At 42.7% G+C, this 24,354-nt stretch overlaps 1 protein-coding gene across 2 annotated transcripts in view; it reads right to left on the bottom strand.

Moving 5' to 3' along the window:
• AQP4 (aquaporin 4) overlaps nt 1–24,354 on the bottom strand; it is a 238,107-nt gene that overhangs the window by 49,536 nt on the left and 164,217 nt on the right. For both annotated transcript variants that reach the window (XM_078687384.1, XM_078687383.1), the window contains exon 2: nt 19,849–20,263. In XM_078687384.1, the coding sequence (XP_078543510.1) occupies nt 19,849–20,229 (381 nt within the window). In that variant the 5' untranslated portion in view covers nt 20,230–20,263. The remainder of the gene's footprint in view (nt 1–19,848; nt 20,264–24,354) is intronic.

The following is a 24,354-nucleotide window of genomic DNA, read 5'->3' as shown; positions in this document are numbered from 1 at the left end:
GAGAAGGAGAGCAGTGCACCTGAAATGCATAGAAGATTTTGAAATATAATTTACCTACAATGTAATCGGCAGCATTATTGCTCTTGGTAAAGAACAAAGATTTGCAAATGACAGAGCCGGATAAAACAGAGTAGTGATGAATAGCTACTACTACTCACCAAGCCCGGGGACCTCTACGCCGAGCGCGTCCAGCAAGTCCCGCTCCCGGTCCATGACATCTGTCCAGCGGTGGGTGGCCTGGTTATATGTGCGCCGGACCCCAGAGAGCTTAAACATGGCCCGGCACACCTTCGCTTCCGGCGCTCCCGGATGCCATAGCCGGTTGCGATCTTGCCGCCTCCCAGGATCGTCTTGGGGAGGCGGCGCTGGACGTGGAAGATGAGTGCGGCCACCTCCTCCGCGCTAAAGATCTCCCTTGGCACCACTTGCTCCCCCCTCAAACGCCCGCACGGGAGCCGGTCACGGGGTGCGGGACCCTTCCCCTTCTCAGGGTGCTTCCCGGCTCCCTTTACCATGGTCTGGGCAGAAATAAAGTTAAATGATAAAGAAGAAATAGAATAGTGAAGAAGAAAAGAAAAGAGTTTAAAAAAGTAGTTTAAAAGTAACTAAAAGCAGCAGAAAACACAAAAATATAGAGGGATAGATTAATAAGTAAAATAGATCAAATAAACTTCAAACAAGCAAAGGATGGCAGAGATTCAGAGAGGATACAGAAAGCATGCCCAGAACCATAGCAATGAATGAGAAACAAGATGGCCGCGCCCGTTCCCGACCGCGTGGGTAAGTTCGCGCGAGATTTTCCTCGCGAGCACGCGCGAAATTGTACTAGCGAGCAGCACACTTTGCGAGATTACACATAGCGGCCGGAAACGGAATTACGTCACGCAAACAAGATGGCCGCGCCCGTGTACGACCGCTAGGGTAACTTGGCAAACGTATAGCTACAAGCGCCTCGCAAACACGCACAAAATCACGCGAACATACACGTCGCAAAAAAAAATTAGTGTATTCGCAAGCATTCGCGGCTTCCGAAATCGATCTCGCACGGATTCGCGCCCCAAAAAACGCGCGAAATTGCAGAAAAAACGATTTTTGCTAAACTGAAAGCAATGAGCAGGTGCAAAAGTTCAAACTTAACATTTGTAACATTCACTGTAGTGCTTCCTGAGGGGCCCCTCCAGAGTTTGCAACTATTCTATGACCCTGCTATGACCCAAACAGCAGGCTCATAGAATAGCTACAAGTAGACCATAAAGGTCCTGTGAAAAAAAATTTCACTGCAACAGAAAGCAAATTACAGATAAGGAAGGAAGCAGGTGCCAGCCAGACTGGAACTTTCTAAATAACTGACACATTAATCAACCCCAAATTAATTCATGGCAGTTGAAGTAGGGGAGGTGTGCTTGCTTTTTTCACCGCCAATAAAATACAGTGATAAACAAACCTAATGGGTGGCAGTGAGGATGTACCAGAGGGTGGCATGGGTGTCCCAGAGGGTGGCAGTGGTGAAACAGAGGGTGCTGTGAACCTGTGATGATAAACCAGACGTAGAAACAACATAGTCGCGGCCGTTGCGAGCCGAAAAGTAAGTTCACAATTGCGAAATTGTCCCAAAATCGGCGTGAACGCGCGCCAACACAAAAAACGGGAAAATCCGCAAATCCGCGAGAGTTCGCGTATCTTCGCGGATTGCGAATCCGTAAATCCGCAAATTCGCGTACGCGAGATCCGCTAGATCCGCCCATGCTTACTATCAAGCTCTCCCTCTTTGCAATTGGAGCCTACGGGCCCACGTTATCCGGTTGTATCTTCTACACCACTACATTAAAGTGGTCGCTTGGTGCCCTTTTTAAACCCCAACACCTACACCAGTCCTGAGGAAGACCCCACAGTAAGGTGGCAATTATACCTACATCTTAGAGGGGTCGAAACATCGACTACATCACCTGTACCTATCCATGAACAACAGACTATTCTTATTGTGTTCTAATACATGGCTTAGGATCTGTATAATCTTCTAATGCGGCTTGTGCCAATAAATGCATATCTGATGTCAAATGATGGATTCTATGACCTCATCGGATCTTTAAAAACCCTTCTTAATTAATCCCCAACCCTCACATTTACTCTACCCACCTCCCCTTCCTTTCCTCTGGGCACATTGTATATATTGTATATATTCATAAAACGATTTGTGTAATTAATGGGGTAGCAACATGATTTTTACTGGCCCTGGAGATGGGCTCCCTGGGGCCTTTAGATGTTTGGGGAGTGGGACTGGTGGCCCGATCTCCATAAACAATAATGTTGGCCCCAGGGATGGGCTCCCTGGGAGTTCTTGAGGAATTGGGAGGGGGGTAACATGCCCCCTATCCACAGAAACTATATCTGGCCCCGGAGTGGACTCCGCCTTGGCCTCTCAAGGCACGAGGAAATGGGCTGCACAGCCCCCCTCCCCCTAAAAATAGTTTTGGGCCCCAGGGGTGGGCTACATGGGGCCTCTAGAGGGGGAACACACAGCTCCTCTTCTCTTTATGAATTCAACTGCAGGGCTAGGCTCTGCAGGGCTTATAATAAATAAATGAGGCCAGGCCACCATTTTGGATTTTCAACTTTTTTTATCCCGCAAGACTCCTGAGGGATTGCTGCATTTTATGCTGTTTTTTTATATGTCCCCAGGGGGGCCCTCTGGGTTTTCCATGGGGCCTAGGGGCTTAGGGCATCCCTACCCTGTCCCCATATATATATTGTTTAGAACTTCAGGACAGGGGACTAGGTCCCAGAGTCCTCTAATGACTGCCAGCAGCACTGTTCTCATGGGGTTGGTAGCCAATCAGAGTGCTCACTCATGGGAGTCTGTCTTCCATGGGAGCGAAAAGGCCCAAGGGAAATAAAGCTCCAGAGGCCAACCAGAATGCTCTATCGTTCCACCCAAATATCTATTTTTTTTACCCTTTATATTTTAAAAACCAATTCACATATTTTTACCAAATCAGAACAAGCACAATCTGCGGACCAAGATCTAGCTTCCTGCCAAATTTGGTGTAATTCCGCTCAGCCGTTTTTGCTGTAGCCTTGTCTAAATCTGTCAATGGAAAATGCATGGGATTTGTGTGTGTTGGGACCCCACTTTTTTCTCAGCCCCTGCTTGACTGATCACTCCAACACTTTCAAGGAAGGAGCTGAGGTGGATGAACGTTTTATTTAAAAAAACTTTTTGCAAGATTTATTTAAGGGAGCCACAGCGAACCAAAAATAATTTTTCTATGGAGAAGCATACCGAACTATAACTACCTAGTGTCAACCGCCTAGTGGGCCATGCATGTACTTTTCCCTTAAAGAAATGTGTCCGCCCTGGGTGGTAGGGTCTCTGTGGCAAAAATAAGCCTGTGGAGAGTGGCTGCATACCCCCCTCATGAGTTGGTTGCCTTTGTGGGGTTGGCCACCCGGCTTTGCTGCAGCCCAGGCCCTGTGGCCAACGTCCTGTCATGCACAGCCAAAGGCCATGCATGGCATGGGGTTGGCTGCAGGCCTTACAGTCAGGATTGAAAAAAACTAGAAGTTTACTGAAATAACAAACGATACAGGGATGTTATAGTTTGGAAGTAGACTTTAAAAACTTAAAAATACTCTAAAAAAACGAAGTATTGTGCCCTAAGGTAACTATAGCTTGTGCCCCCTCCATGCACTGGTTTCCCATCAATAATTTGATTGCAACTGTTGCAGTGACATTATCAATGATGTTACATAAGATATCATGACTTCTATTATATGTGAGGTAATCAGCAGTGCATGGCGAGAGAACAAGTTATAGTTACCTTAGGGCAAGAGGTATAGTTTATTGAGAAAAGTTTAACTACAACTGCTGAATTTCTATGGTTTTCTGTGTATAAAATCTGAACCTAACTATAACGTCCCTGCCACGTCCCTGTCTCCAGGTTTTCTCATTTGAGTTTTTTTTTTCCAGTACATTTCTACATTTTTTTAATGGCGTTTCCTAACTATAATGTTCCTGTAACATTTGGTTTTTTTCAGTACATTTTAGGCTGCCAGGCCCTGTGGCCCACCCTACAAAGGCAGCTAACCCCGGACCGGGGCATGTAGCCCCCTTTCCTGGCCCGAATTTGGAGCCGGAGACCCTATCCCTGAGGGCCGGCCATACTTTTTTAGGGGAAAGGGCATGGGGACCCCTTCCCTGGGCCACTTTTGGTACAGGGAGCCCATCCCTTAGGGCCCACTGCTGGATTTATGGGGGACGTGGCATGCATCCCTCCTCCCCTGGCAAATTTGGCCCAGGAGACCCCATCCCCATGTCCGGCTATCTTTTGAAATATGGAGGGGGCATGCATTCCCCCTCCCCAGGCAGAATTTGGCCACTGCGACCCCATGTCCTGGGGTGCAGGCCAATCATTAACGTGGGAGGAGACACATAGCCCCCTCCCCGGGCTAATATAGGCCATGGGTACCCCATCTGCCAGGACCTGGCTAATACTTAAAGGTGGAGAGGGCCACATGGCCTTCCTCCCCAGGCTGATTTTGGCCCCAGGGCCACCATCCACCTGGTCCCAGCCAACTAAAGGAGGGTACTGAGTGTTCTTATTGGAGGAAATCGCACAGCGCCCGCAGACCCAGCTAGCTCCCAGCAGGGGTGGCCATTGCTACCGTTTGCAGGGCAAAGCTGAAAGCACTGCTCCCTGTGGGCAATATTCAGATCTGTTTCCCTGCCGACATCACTACATGATTTTGTGTTTGCTCTAGCTTGGTATAAGCATTGAAATTGATCCTCCCAAGTGAGAGCAAACACAGGTTTATCTGTCAGCGCCAGTGCAGGTGGGGAAATCGCTATGTCCTAGGGGTGGGGCCCTAGAACATAGCTAAAACAAACTCAGGATATGAGGTCTCTGCGGCCCTTAATGGCTCTGGGAGGGGGCTCCAGGGGATGGGGCCCGATGCTACAAAATCAGCCTGGGAAAGGGGACTCTGTGCCCCACTCCTACTCAGAACTTCCAGCTGGGCCCTTGGGATGGGGTTCCAGGGGCCAAAATTGTATTTTAAAAGCTAGCACTGGGTGATGGCCCGGTGCAAACTAGCCCAGGGAGGGGGGTCACAGGTACCCATCCCTCTTCTATTATCAGCCAGGCACCAGGGAATGGGGTCCCTGGGGACAGATTTGGCCTGGGGCAGGGGGCCACATGCACCCAACATCCCCTTAATTCTATGTATTCTTCTGAGACCCGGCCCGGCAAATGAAAGCTGCTCTAGTCTTTTAAACATTTTTACCACAGATTTGCAAATCCTCCCTGAATTGGTTATAAAAGTTGTAAACAAAACATTTTTGACCCCAGGAGCGATTTTTGTGGGACCCCAAAAACAGGGCTAGGGAGTCAGGGCATTCCTATCCTGCCCCCTTATGTATTTTTATACTTTTTTTCTTTGTACTCGGCTGAGTGCCCAGATGGCTGCCTACAACTCATGGCTGAATTGTTGGCATCCAATCAGATCTCATCATGAGATCTGTTGGGTCTGCAGAGGATTCAAGTCCCTAGATATACATAATTCTTTTTTTCTTTAATAACTAAAAAACTACTGAATGGATTAACACCAAATTACCAACAGGTCTCTTCTTGGACCAAGAGCTAGCTTTCTGCCAAATTTGGTGTCATTCCATCGTGCAGCTCTGGCTGTGTCTAAAATCCCAATGGGAAATTGCAAGAGAAAAACGTGCATTAGGACCCCCTTTTCTTTGGCCTCTGCTTGATTAATCGCCCCTAAACATTCCAAACAACAGCTGAAGTCAGTGGCAAACTAGTTTTGAAAATGTTGTGCCAAGTGACTAGAAAAACTAATGACATTTTTCTTACGGAAACTATGTCCCACTACTAACTATAACTTCCTACTGCTTTTTATAGTAATAAATTATGAAAAATACCCCCAAAAATTTGCATAGTGTAAAAAATGTAAAATATTTAATAATAGTGTTACACTATATATATGTGTATATAAACACACACAAGTGTGCATGTTTATATAAGTATATATTTATATATAGCATTAAATATTATTTTCATTTATTTAAATTACATTATATTAATGTTGTATATTAAAATATTTAAGACTTGTTATTTAAACTATATATTTGTTTTTCTTTTAATGATATTAGTGTGAAATTGTATATTTCTTTTGCTATTTTAGTTCATACCATTATAAGTATAGGGAAACCATATTTTTGAAACTGATATTTTTGATTCAATTTTTTGTATTATGATATTGTTTTTGATACTGTGTCAGTGATCCTTCTGCAGTACACATAGGGGCATATTTGCAAAAAAATGCAGGAGCGTGGTGGTATACCAAATTTGGAAACACCGCACTCCAAAACATTTTAGATGCAGGGATGCGTCCTTTTTACAAAAATATGGCGTACACCTGCATTTCCCTTAGGGCTGGCATTCAAAATGCTGCCCAGTGCCAACGCAGGCACATATGTGCCATGTTGAAAGGGTGCCTGCACTGCAGGGGAAAATGTTTATGTGCAGGAAGGGAGACCTTCCTGCACATAAACAATCAATATTGAGGATTTGCGCTCTCTATGTATGTTGAAGAATTAGGCACACATAGAAAAAGCAAAATACGAGGAGAAATAATTAATGTCTCTTTGTATCGCCATCCTATGACAAGGTATTACCTGGTCTTAGTTTTTGGTTCTGCCCAGCTTTGTAAATCTGGGGCAGCGTCAAAAAGCAATGGGTGTTGTGATGGAATGCCCACAGCAACACCCATTGCCTGGCCCTTTGCCACAGCAGACTGCTGCGGCAAGGGGCATATTTTTTAAGGTGGCATTAAGCCGCGATAAGTGACTTAGTGCCACCTTGCAAATATGTGAAATGGCACAAAGCCACTGGACTGTGGTGTTGGAGGCTTCCAAATATGCCCCATAGAATGTCCTACACATGTCCCTTCCACCATATAAACAATCCTGCCTACAATGCAGGCACCCTTGCACCATGGTACAAAGTTGCAGTGCCTGTGTTGGCACTAGGGAGCACATTGTGCACCAGCACATGCAGAGAGCAGGAATGCACTGTGTAATGTTAAATACAGCACATTCCTTCCCACTCCCTTTCACGCAGTGTCACGCAGCAAGGTGGCTTGTTAAATTGCATGAAAACATAATAAGTATGCCCCTCAGGTACCAACTGGTGAGAGAGAAGTGAGAATGTTTTTGTGCATGGTTGGCTACTGCCGGCAATGGATCGTGAACTTTTCCTTTGTGGCAAAGCCTTTTATAAGAATGATGCACTCTGATGTCAATGTCCTGGTACCAAAGGATGCCGAAAGCACAGAAGCCTTCCAGAAGCTCAAAAATGTACTTTGCGGCACACCCGCTCCTAGAATACCAGACTATACGAAATAATTTGTGTTCTTCTGTCATGAAAGAGAAGTGTGTGCTCTGTATATACTAACAGAAGCCTATGGGAGACTAAGCACACCATCAGGTACTTCTCATTTACTCTTGATCCGATGGCAGCAGCATTGTCTGGTTGTCTTAAGGCGGTTGCAGCTGTGAGTCTTAGCATCGAGCAGACTGAAGGGATTGTGATGAGCTACCCCTTAATCATAATGGTACTCCACTCCATTGAGATCCTCATGACCCGTACCAGAACTCAACACCTAACAAATAGCTACGTAACCTGCGAGGAGAGAATCATTTTGGCAGTGGAAAAGGTTTCCATTCGGAGGTGTAACATAGTAAACCCTGCTTCTCTGTTGCCAACTCCAGAGGGAGATGATGAGGGTGAATTCGATCACGACTTTTAGTGTTAATAAATTGTGCACAAAACCGAGACCTAACATACTGGATAGAATGGAATGGAAAGATATTTATAGAACATGTAGCTACCCGAAGGCATTCCAGCGCTAAAAGCAACAGCAGACAGAGAAGACAGGTTACTAGGCGGGTTTTGGAAAAGCCATGTTTTAAGGAGTTCCGGGAAAGACACAAGATTAGACTTGAGACAGAAGTGAGGAGGGAGGGCGTTCCAAAGCCTGGCAATGTTATAAGAGAATGAGCACCCGCAGCTTCTAACTTTTTTTTATTTTTGGGTTTGAAGCAAAAGGAGGTTGGCTGAGTGGAGACATCTGTTAGGGCAATAAGGGGAAACAATAGATTGAGTGATTGGCGGTCTTTTCCCCCAGAAGGACCTATGGGCAATACACAGAGATTTAAACTTAATTCTCTCCAATACAGGGAGCCAATGAAGAGCCTTCAGTGCTGGCTTAGCTGATTGACGGTAATGGATCTGGACGAGCTACGGAGCAGCACAATTTTGGACAATCTGCAACTTGGAGGTGGTCGCTCGGGGAGTTTCTAGATAGAGGGCATTCCCATAGACCAGGCGGGAAAGAATAAGAGCATAGAGCATTAATCTTCTAACCAAAAGGGGAAGAAGAGGAAGGATTTTTTGAAGCATCCTAAGAATGCCATAGCAGGTGGCCAATAATGTCATCACCTGATGTTCAAAATTCAGAGAGCGATCTAGCCAAATGCCCAGACTGTTGATCTGATATTTTGGGGTCGGAGTGGGGCCAAGACAGTTTGGCCACAATAACCCTAAATTAAAGATTGGAGAATTGCCTAAGAACATAAGCTCCATCTTCTCTCCATTCTGTTTCAGGCAGGAGAGCTCCATCCACTTAGCCATCTTTCCCAAACAGGTGCCCAGGCCGGAAGATGAATTATCCGGTTGGTTTAGGGCCACAACTAATTGCGTGTCATAAGCGTATGGGAATATCTAAATACCAAATGGATGGACTATCTCAGCCAGTGGCCTCATATATATGTTAAACAATGTAGGGTTCAGGGATGATCACTGAAGAACACCTCAGCTGAGGGACATACGCTTAGAGATGTTGTCTCCTTCAAAGATCTGAAAAGACATGTCTTCAAGGAAGGACTGCAACCAGGCGATGAAACCCCCAGACACTCCAAGACTCCTGAGTCGGAGAATCAAGATGTTGTAGTTGACAGAATCGAAAGTGGCGCTAAGGTCCAGGAGGATGATGGTCGCTGTACGTCCTTGGCCCAGAATTTTTCTGGACTCTTCAACCACCGCTAAGCGAGCAGTTTCTGTCCCCTGTTGGAGCCAGAAACCAGTCTGGGAGGAGTGCAGAAGGTTGTGGGATTCTAAAAATCCGAACAAGACTGAGTTAACATGTCTTTCAAGGATCTTGCTAATCATCGGAAGATGGGAAGTAGGTTGAACATTACCCTGGAGGTCAGGGTCAAGATTGGGCTTTTTGAACAGTGTTTTCACCATGGAACATTTCCAGGGCAGAGGGACTAATCCAGTAGAGATGAAGGAGTTTATCAATTCCAGTAACACTAGAAGAATTGTTCCAGCAGCTTGATACAGAGCGTGATGGGGAGCTGGATCTGTGGGAGAGCCCGATTCTACAAGGGCCGAGATGGTTTCTAAGGACTTGAGGTCTATCAAGGGGATTTCCTCCAACAGAGGCTTAGTGCAATGAGGAGCGGTATCCATAAGCAAAGGGTCATTTTGGCAAGCTGCAAGTGGGAAAGTGATGTATATATCTTGAATATTTTAATGAAAATATTCAGCCAGTTCATTGCAGTGGGCGAGAGCGCCATCAGTGGGGGCTTGTGGGGAGGGGAGTTTGAGAAGAGTCTTTGCAATGCAGAGGATTTCCCGCTGAGAACTGGATGCAAGGCTGATTTTTCCTCATAGTAGGAGGCTTGTGCGAATTTAATTTCAGCTTGATAGATTTTGATGGCATTCCTGTATTTCAGCTTGCTTGATACCGAGTAGTCCCTTCTCCATTTCCTTTCTAGTCTTTTGCAGACTTGTTTATATTCACGGAGCTTAGGGGAGTACCAAGGAGAGATATTGATCCTGACTTTTGTGCGGGTGGATTTGTTAGGGAGAACGATCTAGAGAGGACTCAATCCACTTGTTAAATTTATCATTGTCAGTGATAGGGTTTGGGTCGAAGGAAAGCCTGGTGATTTCAAGAGCTGAGACCCACTGTTCTAATGGGAGATTAGACCACATGCATTTCTGGCTACTACCCCTGCAGAGTAAGGAGGGTGGTTCCGTGGTGCCCCATGAAAGGGGAATCAAAAATGGTCTGACCATGGTAGAGGGATAGGAACCCCCCACTGATAGTTCTTCACTATTAGTAAAAATAGGGTCAAGTTGATGACCTTTGAGGTGGGTGAATCCAGTAACTCTTTGGATATACCCCCTCACTGAGTCTAACCATACCCTTTTTGCTTATGGGTCTTGTTTGAGAGACCAATGCTGCATTTTAAGAGCTGGTTATGCTGTATGTACACTGAGTGGAGTTGTAGAAGAATCTTACTTGTGCCACGTAACGTATGCTCAAGTAACTGAACTAATTGCCCCCCAGAGTCTGCTGCACCTCAGAAGGCTTGCAAATCACTATTTACACGGAAAGCCTGTATGGGTTTTGGAGTTGTGCAAGACTTTAGCCAGCTATGGTCACAGGGAGGATTTCTGGCATCAGCTGGTAAACCCATCCACAATAGTTTGTAGGTTTCAGATTTGTTAGATGCTCTGCAAATTCCAAAGGAAATTGCTGTGGTGAAGTGTGCTGCACATAAGAGCGGCAGTGATTCTGTAACCAGAGGCAACTGTTGTGGAGATGAAATTGTTCAATACGGTGCTCTTAAGTCTATCCAACATATTACTGAATTCAGTACACACTTTCAGTGAGATGAGGGTAAAGCAATATACCTCCCTAAAATTAGAGAACACCTAATGGGAAAAGATGGCATGTGTGAGGGATGCCAGTGACCTATTCCTATTGATTCCCTCCTGCCTGTGATTGTGTGACACATGCATGGTCCAGCACATTTGGGCACCGACAGAATGGCGTCTAATTTCTGACTATATCGGTACAATCCTCATTTCAGAACTATGGCAGATAATTTTTGCCAGGGCTGTATTCCCTGCTAAAAACAAAATGTGACCAAGAGTTTCGGTGACCATGAGCTACTTTGGAAAGTCTGATGGTCCCTTCAACTGTCTCCAAATCGAATTTTTGGAGGTGGTCCAATGCAACCATCTGATATATATCCTCATCATCGTGTGTCTATTTTCAGGCTGGGTTGAGGCCACCTGATGATGTGACAGCCTAACTGTTGCCAAACTATTGCTGCTGGAGTTGATACTGCGATTTGTTATGCCATTTCATCTTGAATCGGAACAAAAACAGCCCTAGGGATTGATCAGAGATTTCACTGTAGTTATAGGACTGAGGCATCAGGTATTGTTGAGAGATTAAATGGGAAAATCAAGGGTAAGCTGGCTAAAGCCTGTGCCTCTACGTTGCTGAAATGGCCTGACTCTCTTCCCTTGCTGTTAATGCGCACCTGAAGTACCCCTGTAAGATAACTGGATTGTCTCCTCAAGATGTGCTGATGGTGAGAGCTTTGCCACTGCTCTCTGTCCCAGCATCTGCTCGTGTGACTATCATAGATGACCTGGTCCTTGACTGCTGCAAGGGATTGTCTGATGTGGTGCGTTCTCTCTCTCTCATCAGGTCGATGCCGCTACTCCAGCTGCTCAAGGTTCTCCAGGGCAGGATATGCAATTGGGTTCACATCAAGAAGCATGTCCATAAGTCTTGCTTGGAGGAGCACTGGAGAGGGCCCTACCAAGGTGATCCTGGTCACCAACACTGCTTTCAAGTGTGCTGGTCTGCCAAATGGGATACATGCCTCCCATACCAAGAGGATAAGAAGAGGAAGATGCGGAGCCAATAGCCACTAATTCCTCAAGTCCCCCTAGGGTTGAGGTATCTGAGGCTTTGGGAGAAAAGGAAGACTGGGCTGAGAGCCCACAGTCTCAATCAGATGAGCATCACTTGGAGAAAGAGACTGATGGCCGTGCTGTTGTTTCAGCAACCACTGTGATACAGACCACTGGATTGAGAATTTGCATCCACTGTGACAGCAAAAATTCACGGAAGGCCAAAACTAATCTGCAGTAGTAAATCCCTCAAGGAGTAGAAGTGGGGCAGGACAAGGAAGCTCTACCTTAGAGAGTAAGTCAGCCTCATCGGAGCCAGAGATATCAAGCACCTCCAAGAATCGAGTGCGAGCTGAAGATGGTTTTACCAAAAACTATAACCACCCCGAAAAAGATTGTTGACACCTACGACAAGACCAGTGACGATTAGGGAAGACAGTGAGTTAGAGGAACATGAACATGTTTATTAGATTGACATTGTGAAGGAAAGCCTGGACTTGAGCAGCACCAAATGACTAAAAAGAGAGAGAAAGATCAATAGGATGTATTCAGGCCCAGACTGGACATACTGTGCCAAATCAAGTTTGACTCTGACAACTGCCTGACTGACATTGGCAAGCCAACCGGAAGACAAAGACAAGCTACAATGACAGTCTATTCTCTACTGACAAATATTGGAAGGACTGTCAGAGACTTAGGGTAACAGTCAGAGGGCGATAGATCCTCTAGGACTCCAGTTGGTGCAGACTAAAGATCCTGGTAGCTTTCAAGATAGGGTAGCGATGATAGGGTAGCAACTAGAGAGCTAACAAGAGTTAGTGCAGCATCTGAGATTTCCTTGCTCTGATTTAAGTAAACATGGCACAGCAATGCTGAAAAAGTTTGCTTGTTGTAAGCCTGGCAGTTGCCATTTCTGTTTCCACAATGGATGGATGTTGAATGTTTTTTTGTTGGGAGGAGATATTGCTCATATTTCGACAAACTCCGCTCATTAACCTGTAGCCCATGTAACGTTTCTCTGCCCAAGTGAAACATACCACATATTTCCCCGATGAGAGTGTGTATAGTTACAATGTATATTATTAAATGTAGGCTGCATATTTGAAAGTTATGGAAGTGGAAAATTGCTTTGTCTACTCTTACCTGTAAGCTAGCTTCTGCATACTTCCACTTACCCTTGTCTTACGCCTACTCCTGCTCTGTTTTCCCAAACCTTTTCTATCAACAAGATTGGAAGGTATGCCAATTGTCAGTGGTGAAAATCTGTATATGTGGGCCACTAAACATGTTTCTACCTCTTACAAAACATTTCAATTTTGGAATCAGTGTGACTATATGATTAAATGCATTATCCCTGTGACTAACATGAGCACTACTAATCAGAGCATGCATGGTGTAACCTGCAAAAAAATCAAGATGAGAAGGTATAGATAGATGAATTGAATGAGCATATAAGGATAGATGAAGAAAGAGTAAAAGGAAAGACAAGTGCAAAACACATCATTGGATTGGGAAAGGTGAACAGACTAAAGCAACCAACCATATATGAAGCATTGATGTGATCAAGAAGTGATCCTTATGCATAATATGGCAACCGGAGGGAAGTGAGGCTGCTGAGAATTTAGGATCGAGCCAGTTCGAGCACAACTATTTAGTTAAGGAAAAACATTTTCAAACCTAGAAGTAAATATAAAGGGGATCTCTTATGTATGTGGCAAGTCAGCATATTTCCAGCTACCATACAACTGGACAGGTAGTTGTTATGCAGCACTAGTTTTTCCAAAGATGTATGATACTAATGACATATTTTCCTCTTGAGCAATACATAAGGATGGATAAATATGGTTTAAACAGATCATTAGTGATATATTTGAAAAACACATACCATCCATAGGAGTGGCATCGAACAAAGAACAGATTAGAAAGCTGTCCATTTTAGTTGTTTTCTTTGCCACTAAAACTCCAGGTGCTTTAACAGTGATAAAATAAAGAACTTCCTGAAATGAGAGCTATGATTATGCAAAATCACCTTGTGTTAGATTCACTCCTCGTGAAGGAAGGTGGAGTTTACAAAGTCATTCACGCTCAGGAATGTTGTGCTTTCATACCATGTGTAGATAAGCATCTCAACAGCTATATTCCTAACATTACAACTACAACGCATGAATTAACTGATCTGGAAGAGTCAAGTGCATGGGAAGGATAAGGATCTATATTCGGATCTATTGAAAAGGGATTTGTTAACCTCTTGCATGCTTGCGACGGCCGGAAGCCATCATGCGTTCAGGAGGGTGTGTGCGCAGGATGGCCCCTGGCCGTCGGAATCCTCACCCACTAATGGAAATGCCTGAACAGCGTGGGAATTCCCCGCACACGGAAGGGGTTAAGATAGGAGAATGGCTTGGTAGTGTAGGTGGAGGAATTATGAAATAGTTTCTAAACCATTGTTTGCTTATATTTATTGGCATTGTATGTGTGCTTATTTCCTTGAGGTTTTGCAAAAGCATTTTCATCATGGAATGGTGTGCATTGTGGGTATAAGAAGCTGTCAGCAACAAGAGGAAGGAAGAGAAAGAGGCTTGTTTTGAAGTTTGAAGAAATGCAAAGTGAACTTTATGACACCTTGAAGGATCTAGGAGAATCCAAGAAGAAGAACCCAAAGTTAATGAATGGTATTTTATAATAAAGAATTGGAGTGATTATCTAGAAATCATCTGGAGGGTGTTGTCGGAGTTGTATTTCTTCCTTCATATTCAATGCATCACATACTGAGCTTACGCTAGATTGTGTTTACACTGACCTCCATTTTGGAACAACATCACAATATATCTCATAAAGAGCTTTGCTGTTCTTATCCTTCTAAATAAACATATTGCGAGATTCACTATCATAAACTGAGAGTGTTCTCAGAGACATTTTAACTGTACCAAATCAAAGTCTTTTAAACTGTCCTAGGCTATTGATATACAATGTATCCATTGAATTGCTCGAATAAACTTTGAGATTGTCTGCAAACCCAATGTATTACTACCATGAAATAATGTTTTAATGTATTCAGTAGCAGAATGATTCTTCTTGCTTGTTCCCTATTGGTGCATATACTGAAAACAATGTACTTGTGTAGAATGTATGAATTTGTTTGTTTAAAGTTCTATATAAAGACTTGTGATTAGTGTGATGAGGAGACCTTTTCCCTACCGTTTAGAAGGCGAATCTATGCCGGATTTTGCTTAAACTGTATGGAGTTTTTTGTACTAATGATTTGTACAATTTGCTGCTAAATTTACTTGTTGCATGTTCCATGTAATCTGCCTAGAAATTCCTTATATAAAGCTTTGAAACATCAACCCTTATTTGTCATTCTTACAAGAAAGTTTCAGCATCTGCTTTTCAGCTTAATTCTATGAACAAAGTGATGGCTTCAGTTGAAGACCATAAAAGTCTATATAGGGACTACACTACTCCCAGTACTAGCCGTTGGCATGCTCCATGAGTTGGATTCAGGATAGGTTTGCATGCCGACACTCCCAACCAGTGGTTTGGTGCTCTTTGTGAGCATTCTTGTATTTCATCACACGATAACTAACTTGCACATAAACAAGGCAGACCCTTTGGCTTAACCAGTGCTTTTTAGCAATATCAGATGAATGAGTAACAACGAGATTGTGATGAATATTTGGAATAAAAATATTTCATTTGAAAATCTGAGATGAATGAAAAATTACTTAGGTGTGTGCAACCAATTGTTGGCTTCTGTGCACCTAAATCACTCCTGTTCTTAATTCCCACCACTTCTTCCATAGTCTTTCATTCTGTTAGACACTTAATCCTATTGTCTGCCCACATCTTTCTGTAATCCCTTTTGGCATATTTTAAACTGTATCTCTTTCCTCTTCAGCACTGTCTTTTCACTGTTATCTTCTATACTTACTTTATTGCACCTTTTTTCACTTCACCACCTTCCCACACAAACACAACAGATCAACTCACTTGTAAGCATTGCATTTCCTTGTACATTTCCAGACAGTATTTCTACTGCAGTGTACATTCATGTGAAATCATTGCTGACAAGAATTATCTTAATTGTTTCTACAGTCATTGTTGCGAAATCGATCAATGATTTTTTGCCTGTTAAGTTAAATAAGATCAGTATAGGGCCATGTAGGGACCGTTTCAATGTCAGTTTTAAATTCCTGTCTCGGACCTTGAGGGACCCATCCTACTTAAAGCCCTGCTGACTGCTAAACTAGAACTAAATAAATGGACAGGACATATTTGTAATATTTGTATCTAATGTAACATGACGTCTAGCAAAGGTTTGGTCAATTTTCTAGAGGGCTAGGGTATGGACTTATAAACCCAGATGTTCCACATAAAGTCCTTGAGCATGACATGACAGTTAAATTGTGGTTGTCCAAATGATCTGTAGGGGGATGTACAAATGATGCTATTTGTGATGCGGATGTAGTACCAGACTATTATTGTCAGAATATTGGTTTACAGAAATATTGTGTCCTAAATGTCAACAAGAAAATATTACCCCTTCGGAGTTAATATTACCAAATCTGCAATGAATGTGGCAGATATTTTTGTAAATAAAGTTTAGGACACAATATTAATCTCTGATGTCATTTCTGTGCACAACACTCTAACATACATGTGAAGTGGTATGACAGTTGACTGCGGGTAGCATGAGGATTGCACAAAGGTATATGATACTCTTTGTTATTTGAATGGCTGATGGATGTGAGAACCTGGGAAAATTCTCCATGTGAAAAGACATAATACCTGACAATTCCAGGTTTATGAGTGTTTGTATGTGTGATTCCGAAAAGGAATACTAATTAGCTGAACTGTGTTTAACAAGGTAGAGGTTCTGCTCACCAGAGAGGCAGATGTACTACCTTCACCCCTTCACCACAGTGGAAAAGGAAGGGCTGCTTGTATTTTAAGAATATGCCAGCAGGGCAAGGAGCAGCTCTTGCCATGGGAGGAGTAACGTGGAGGGAAAAGTGTGTGATATGAATTCCTCCATTATCTGTGGCATGGCTGTCAGCATATAGGGCTAATGGGCAGCAGCTCTGAAGAAGCGGTGTAGGATAAATGGGATTTCCAACATTTAAAGTATTGGTACACTTTAAGACTTTTTTCTTGAAATACTCATCAATTGCATGGCAGTACTTTAAACAGTTAACATGCAGAAAATAGTAGTGGAGTAGCCAGGTTAGAGATGCATCTTTTTCATTGGTGTCAACACTAATAAATAACATACTCAATGGTGCAGCTGAAACAACTTTGCTGTTGGGTTTCCTGCCTTCAGTCACTCACCTAATCCATTAATACGTTGGTTGACAATTATGGAGAGCAGATGGGACTCTTGCTCATTGGTGCAGAACACCTTTCACACCCTTATCTCATATAATATTGAGAGCTGCCTTGCCTCTGTAAGAGAGAACATCTTGGGGGCTCTGTTCCTCATGAAGATAACTTGTTCCCCTAAGGATCAGTGTGTTCTAAAAATATGGGCTACACCTCTATTCACCAAACTGGGAAAGTTCACAGGAAAGGAATATACATTCACTATATCAGTTATTTTAGACATTAAGGATCTTTCCATAAATGTTAAGGAAAATAGTAAAAATTGTGGCACTATCTGTCCCCACTATGTGGCTCCATTAGGACATGGCAGTTTTTTTTACCATAACATCTTTGTGAATCAAGTCAATGTGAATAGCAAGAATCTGCAAACATTTACAAACATTCACTAAAATACATCATTGGTCACTGTAGATTATACCTTGTGACAAAACAGGCTTACCTAAATCTTGCTGAGCATGGAGCACTGCAAGAGAAATAAACTAGAGTATCCATTTTATAGAGTGGAATAAGTGCTAAAATACATTCGGTTAATGGTTATCTTTTCAATGAGATCACAGCAGGCACATATTTGGTAGCGTGTTTTCACCTGAGAGAATTCAGACATATTTTAAAAATATTTGAACGGTCTGAATGGTTTAGGAACCAATATGGCAACAGTAGAGGAAAAAACAGCAACGTGCCTAATGGCATACTTTCTGAGTGTTGTTTTATCAACTGTACATTAGGCCTAGGTGGTGAGTTCTGCTCCGTTCATGGAGTTTGCAGAGTTTTCTGCACTCCGCACAGCTCACGGAGTGCAGAAAACTCCGCTCTGTGTAGCCCAGTGAAGATTTTTCACTGCTTGCAAATGGTAAGTTGGTGGGCGCAAACTGACGCTTGGGTAGACTTTTTACCCGCACAGCAGGAAGATCAGCGCGGACAGCAGGTCGCACTGCACACCACCACTTGCAGAACTCCGCTGAGGTTTTTTGTCACTTCACGGAGTTCTGCATAACGAAATTCCGTGACCTTCGCCCAGGCCTACGTACATGACGAAAAGTGCTAACATATTATAGACAAAACATTTCTGTGCCAGTGACACTGTGAAGTTAATAGCAGGGGTAATGAGAATGGAGAAAACATTTTGGTACATCTATTTACTCTAGTGTGCTGCATTTTAATTGTAAAAAGAAAAAGAACTAAATGATGGATGGAATGCTGAACAATGCAAACGTTCACCCCCAGTCACAAAGGTCTGGGTTTAATCCATAGTTCTTTTGCTCACCACGCCACCCCAGTTTGGACCCACCCATATGCAGATCAGTCTTGACCCTGCTCCAATGGGAACAATCCAGCCTGAAAGGCCAAGCCAGGTCCTCCCTGGATAGCAAACAAGCATCCTGGGTTCGGTTTTGGGGCATCACCCCATATCAGCAGGGCTAGCTTGAATCCAGTGGTGCAGTGAGTACGGGACCAACATCTGGGAATACACTTCCCACTTAGAGTGACAAAAGCAAAAGAAACAAATGATGGCCGGGATGCAGAACAATGCAACCATTCACCCCCAGTCAAAAAGATCTGGGTTTAATCCATTATTCTTTTGTTCACCATGCCACCCCAGTTTAGATCCAGCCCCATGCAAATCAGGGCCAGGCAATGTGTGCAGGGGGCACATGTTGTGCCTCCCTGTATGCATGCACCCCCAGTTACTGCACAGCATGAACTTAACAGTCCATGCTGTGCAGGAACGCAATGTGCAGTTCCCAGGCGTTCCCCTCTAAGGCTTATACAAGCCTATGGAAGGTACTGTCATGGGTCAGTCACTGCAGGGCCAGCAGACATTTATTCCACTCGGAAAACGGTGGGCAGTCTCAGTTCAGATTTAGCAGTTTGGCAGCAGGGTCCTGGCGTGGCGGCCCTCTGTCACACCACCAGACTCGTAATTAGGCCCAAAGTAAATACGAAGTTCTTTTTACACCAACTTTTTGAGACTTGTGTTTTTGTGATGTGACCTATACAATAGTAGGACTTCGCAAAATATCTAATTGCGGGATTATAGAATGATCTGCCTAAAGAGTTTTAATTGAGCAGGTCACTATTTGCAACCCCTTGTGATTGACTGGAAACACAGGAATGGTGGCCTGCAAGGAACCCTAGACCACAACCCTTGAGTCGTAGTTCTTTCATGGGAATTATTTTTATTTAAATAAGCTGGTGTTGTTTTAAAAATAAATTTCTATTCGGAAACACATCGGGTGGAGTAGGCTGTTATCCCCTGGACAACTACCTGCTCCTCCTGAAGTTACCTAACACTATTCCTAAAAGGAAGTTTTCCAAGGCAAACCCCATCCCCTTTGCAAATCTGTTACCACCTTCTTAGAATCCTTTTCACTGGTGTGGGGACATAATTGCAATTGCAAACCACTGATATATACCATTCTGAATTTTAGTTAGTAGGGAACACCCCTTTCACAACCCCTTGTAAGTGCAATATAGAATTAGTCACTAAACCCGTTTGTGGTTGCAAACTCTAAGATTTGACAAATCCCAGGGTTTGTAACCACAAGGCTTTGAAGGTCTGGGCTGAAATCCTTCTATTTGTAAAGTTGAAAACGACATCAATATTTAAGCAGAGAACACATACATAATCAGTCCTTTGTAAGCAGGAAGGAGTTGGTTTTCAAAAAAACGTACTTACCGTAGTGATGCCTAAGTTGCCGGCCACGTTTGCCGGTGTGATAAGGTAGAGAATTCCTGCACCTGCGATGGCCCCCAGGCATTGGGCAATTATATAGAAAATGGACTTGGCCAAACTGATTTTCCTGGTGCAGAGCATTGCAATAGTCACTGCAGGGTTGATGTGCCCTCCGCTGATGTGTCCAAAGCACTGTACCATGGTTGCGATGCTAAGTCCAAAACAGAGTGCGATGAGAACCAGGTCTGCAGGGAGAGGGTTCTCTTCTTTGCTCCAGTTGATTGTAGAGCCAAGGCTGAGAAGTACAAAAATCAGCATGCCTATAAATTCTCCTGAAACTGCTTTCCAGAAGGATTGCGTCCAGATACCTTTGCAAGCCACCATGATGCTCTCACATTTACACAATGGTCCACACTTACTGAAAAAGAATAGAGAAGGAAAAACAGAAATTTTAATTGACTTGTTCTAAACTTTGTTTCAGTGATATGTGATGTAATAGGAAGGATATGCATTGATATTTGAGATGAGATTGGTTGTTACTTTTGGTGTTTTCTTACCATCATATCTTAATATCATAGTTTCTAAATAAAATGTAAACTGAAAAGGCCCTTTTGCCCAAGGTACTTCTTCAATTGTAATAGCTTTATGGAGGGAAGGGGGAATGACTTCTGATTGGATGGCTGGTGACTGCAGGCTGAGAGAGTTCATTAACAGGGATACAACAGGACTAGGCCCTTTTCTCTTTGAAGGTGTTTGCCAGTTAGTCTGATTCTTTTTACATTTGAATTTCTTTTGTGTTTTAATTGTACTGTATAATAATAATGTGGCCTATTGACAAATTACATTTTGCAGTACATTAGGAGTACTATGATAGCACTCATGTAGTACTACTAACGTACTACAAAATGTTATACATGAACCTAAATGTGGACGTTCCACCTCTGCTTCTATTTTGTTCTCTGCAGAGATCTCTGCCATGACTGCAGAGTCTCTGCACAAGTGAATATACATTTTAGTAGTAAAATGAAGAAATAGAGGGGAGTGGCTGGAAAATGGGGACTATTTACTACAAAATGGGAGGGGTTGAAGGAGGAGTAAGGAAGGGATTAGTGTGGGATGTGCACTCAGTTCAGTTCAGTTCAAAGCATAAAGTTTATTTAGACCATTTGGTCCTTCAACCACAACTCATACATTGTCATTTTAAAACGTTTACACATTATAAAATCTTATAATGTTAAAATCATACTATCCTAAAAACTTAATTCCTAACAATTTAAAAAAATGTAATATTTCATTTTAAATTGCGATACGCTTTCCTGCACTTAAGCCTCTAATGACGTAGGGAACTTATATACACCCTGCATATATTTCTCAATGGCTATCGTGATATCTAGATTTTCCATATCAGCAAGAAGCTCCCATGCTTGCAAGCGCGCCTTTACATCATACTTTAAAAAGATTGGGCGAAGAAATAATTTACGTAAATTTAAAAATTTTCGACAATCCAATAAAATGTGTAGAATGTTACATTTCATCCCCATCCTACACATGCATTTACCATCAGGTTGCAACAGACCGGATTTTTTTGCACTATTTGTTACAGCCGGGTTAATACCAATTCTTAGCCTATGGACTTCCATTCGTAACCCTCGATTTGGTAATATGTTTAGGTAAGGATAGCTTATGTCTTTCTCCCAGCTATTGCTCAGAAATTTTCTTTCTTAATCAAATACTCCCGGTCTATTGCTCTAGACAATTCTTTTCCCTGCATTTTAAGTACGCTCTTTATTACATTGATTCGTAATGTCTTCGGATCTATTGTCACCTTCAGGTGGTCATAAATGGACTCAAGTTTACTTCTTGTGGTTTTAGCCCACTTTAGCTCACTAACTTGAATTTCTTTCATACACCATTGAAATACCTTAGTGACCTCCCCAAGACCCAAATGATTCAAAAATCGAAGTAAACTTTGTTGCACCCGAATATTCCACGCAGTCAGTCCTGATTCCAGTCTAATGGCCTGGATCATTGCCGAGCTTGAGAGGGACAATAAAGATTTTAAACATTTCCCTTCCTCTTTGTCCCAGGAACATTTACCATCAATACAGAAAATTTCTCAACCGTTTTGGAGTTGTGAGGAATCATTGCTTTAAAGGCTGTCAATAGGGGTTTATGGGACATATCTCCATAACTGCGGTTAAATCTTTTCAGCCCACATACCACCAGTTGTGCTTTTATTTTCTGTGCCTGAAGGTGCCTACCCCACTTCAAAATATTTGTAAACCATATTCCAAGATATTTGTATTCATTTACAATTTCTAGTTTGTTTTGGCCCAAGTACCAATTGCACTTCGTATTCCTGTTCCCGAAGCATAGAATTTGTGTTTTGTCCATGTTAAATGTTAATCGTTTTGCCCTACAGTATGCGTTGAAAGTATGCCGCTTTCTTTGTAGACCCACCTCGGTTTGGTCCAATATTACTAGATCGTCGGCATACATTTACTTTTGGGCTTGCGCCTCTTGCAGACCCCAAAGTAGGGGGCAGGTCTGCTAGGAATATGGCAAAAAGGAGCGGAGCCAAAACACAACTTTACCTAGGCCCATTATTTATCACTATTTCAGGTGTTAGGCAGCCAGATGTCTCTTTAATTACTTGTGCCCAATTATGACTATGTAGCTCCTGGATTACCATCAGAAGGTCAGCTGGAACCTCATAGTTTCTCATGGTCTCCCAAAAACACTACCTATCCACCAAGTCAATGTGCACTCACTGACAGCCCATTTATAGTCAACAACAACAAACTTTATTTTGCATTAATTTGCATAAAAGTACATAGAATATCATTTCAAGCAATTATTTAAACATAATCTCTACCTTTTCAAAAAAATATAAGTTACATAATTTATAACATAATAAATAACCCTTTAAAATATCTATAAAATATAAAATCAAGCATACCCCAATACTTTTAATGCCAGGTGCTCCTAAAGGTAAATGACACATATACTGCAATAAATAGTAAAATATATATTTCCACAGTGCAAAAATGTGCATAGCCATTTCCCTCCTATCTAAACTCGGGTACATCTAAATAGGATACTTTATAAGGTGGAGGCCCTTCTAGTTTTTGTGGCCGCTTGTAAAAAATAATGCCATCACAAAACACACAAATGGCGTGTCCTGTTGTTGAAGAACTGAAAGTGCTGAGGTGTAATTGGTTATACAAAATGTTTGCAATAATGATACAATACACTTTTTCTTCTCTTTTTCATAGAAAGTACAGAAAATAATATGTGAGGTTATTTGTTTAGATGATGCATCATATGCTCTCGCGGGAAGATGGTTTGATGAGTATTTATTTGCCGGATGACCCAACATTAAAGGGATATCATTTAAATGTAACCTTGTCAGCAAGTAGCAATAGCGGGGGTTCACAACAATGGAAAGATTGGAAGATGCCCCAGGCAACACAGAGGGTACAGTTTGCTATAAAATTACTGTGCATTTTGCCATATTACTGTCCCATCTTGCATGAGAACATTTAGCTGATAAGATAGCTGTCAATCTAGCTTTAGGATAGGTTACACAACTAACACGATTTTCATAAAGCTGTGCCAAGCCCAACGAGGCAAAATCACTCTCACATATGTAAGCCAGGGAATGGATTCAGCGTGCTCAAGGTTCAAAACAACACTTATAATGTGTTGGTTAAGTAGAACCTCTTTTTGTTTCCATATTGTTAGCCACAACAAAAGCTGAACTAATTTAATACTATTGCTAATTGATGGCAGGCCTAGTTCTTTATGTGCAAATACATTGGGGCACGAACCTGAAATAGACAATAGCCTTTTTGCAAATGTATCTTCTATGATTTGTAGGGGTTCAACGTGTGCAGTGCCCCACATTGCTGTCCAATATGTCGCTATAGATATGGTTTTCGCTAAATAGATTTTCCCTGGATAGGCTTATTACCTTTGTTTTTCACAAATTTAAAAAGTGTGCCTATACTTTTCGACATGTTGTTTGCTCTGTTTATTACCATCTCTTCCCATGTGATGTTATATTCAAACAAAATGCCTAAATAAGCAAACTTGTCAACACATTCTATGCTGTTACCACTTTGTTTTATTTACATGCAAATCCAAGGCCACCTTATAGGCTCAGTAGGTCGCAATAGAGTTTTGCAAGGCCATCCGGGTTCTGGCCATCAAAACCACATTGTCTGCATATAGCAGGATTGGAAGAGAAATAGATGCGGCGTGAGGGACATCTTTGCATTTATCGATCAACATTTATAGTCACAAACAGCACTCCTAAAGATACTACCGTGAAAAAGGACTGTCATACGGTTTCTACTAATTCAGTGATACAGTGCGTTTGGACAACATAAGTGTCAAAACTATGGGGACTGAGTCCACTCATACCCTCAGAATATGTTGGCCTGTTTTCAAGATAACTGACAGTGGGCCACCTTGACCCCTAAACCTCACAGGGTAACTGCATAACAA

The sequence above is a fragment of the Lissotriton helveticus genome, chromosome 4_1 (genome assembly GCF_964261635.1).
Source record: "Lissotriton helveticus chromosome 4_1, aLisHel1.1, whole genome shotgun sequence".
NCBI lineage: Eukaryota > Metazoa > Chordata > Amphibia > Caudata > Salamandridae > Lissotriton > Lissotriton helveticus.
Note: the sequence above shows the minus strand (reverse complement) of the source record. Positions and strands in the feature narration are given on the sequence as shown.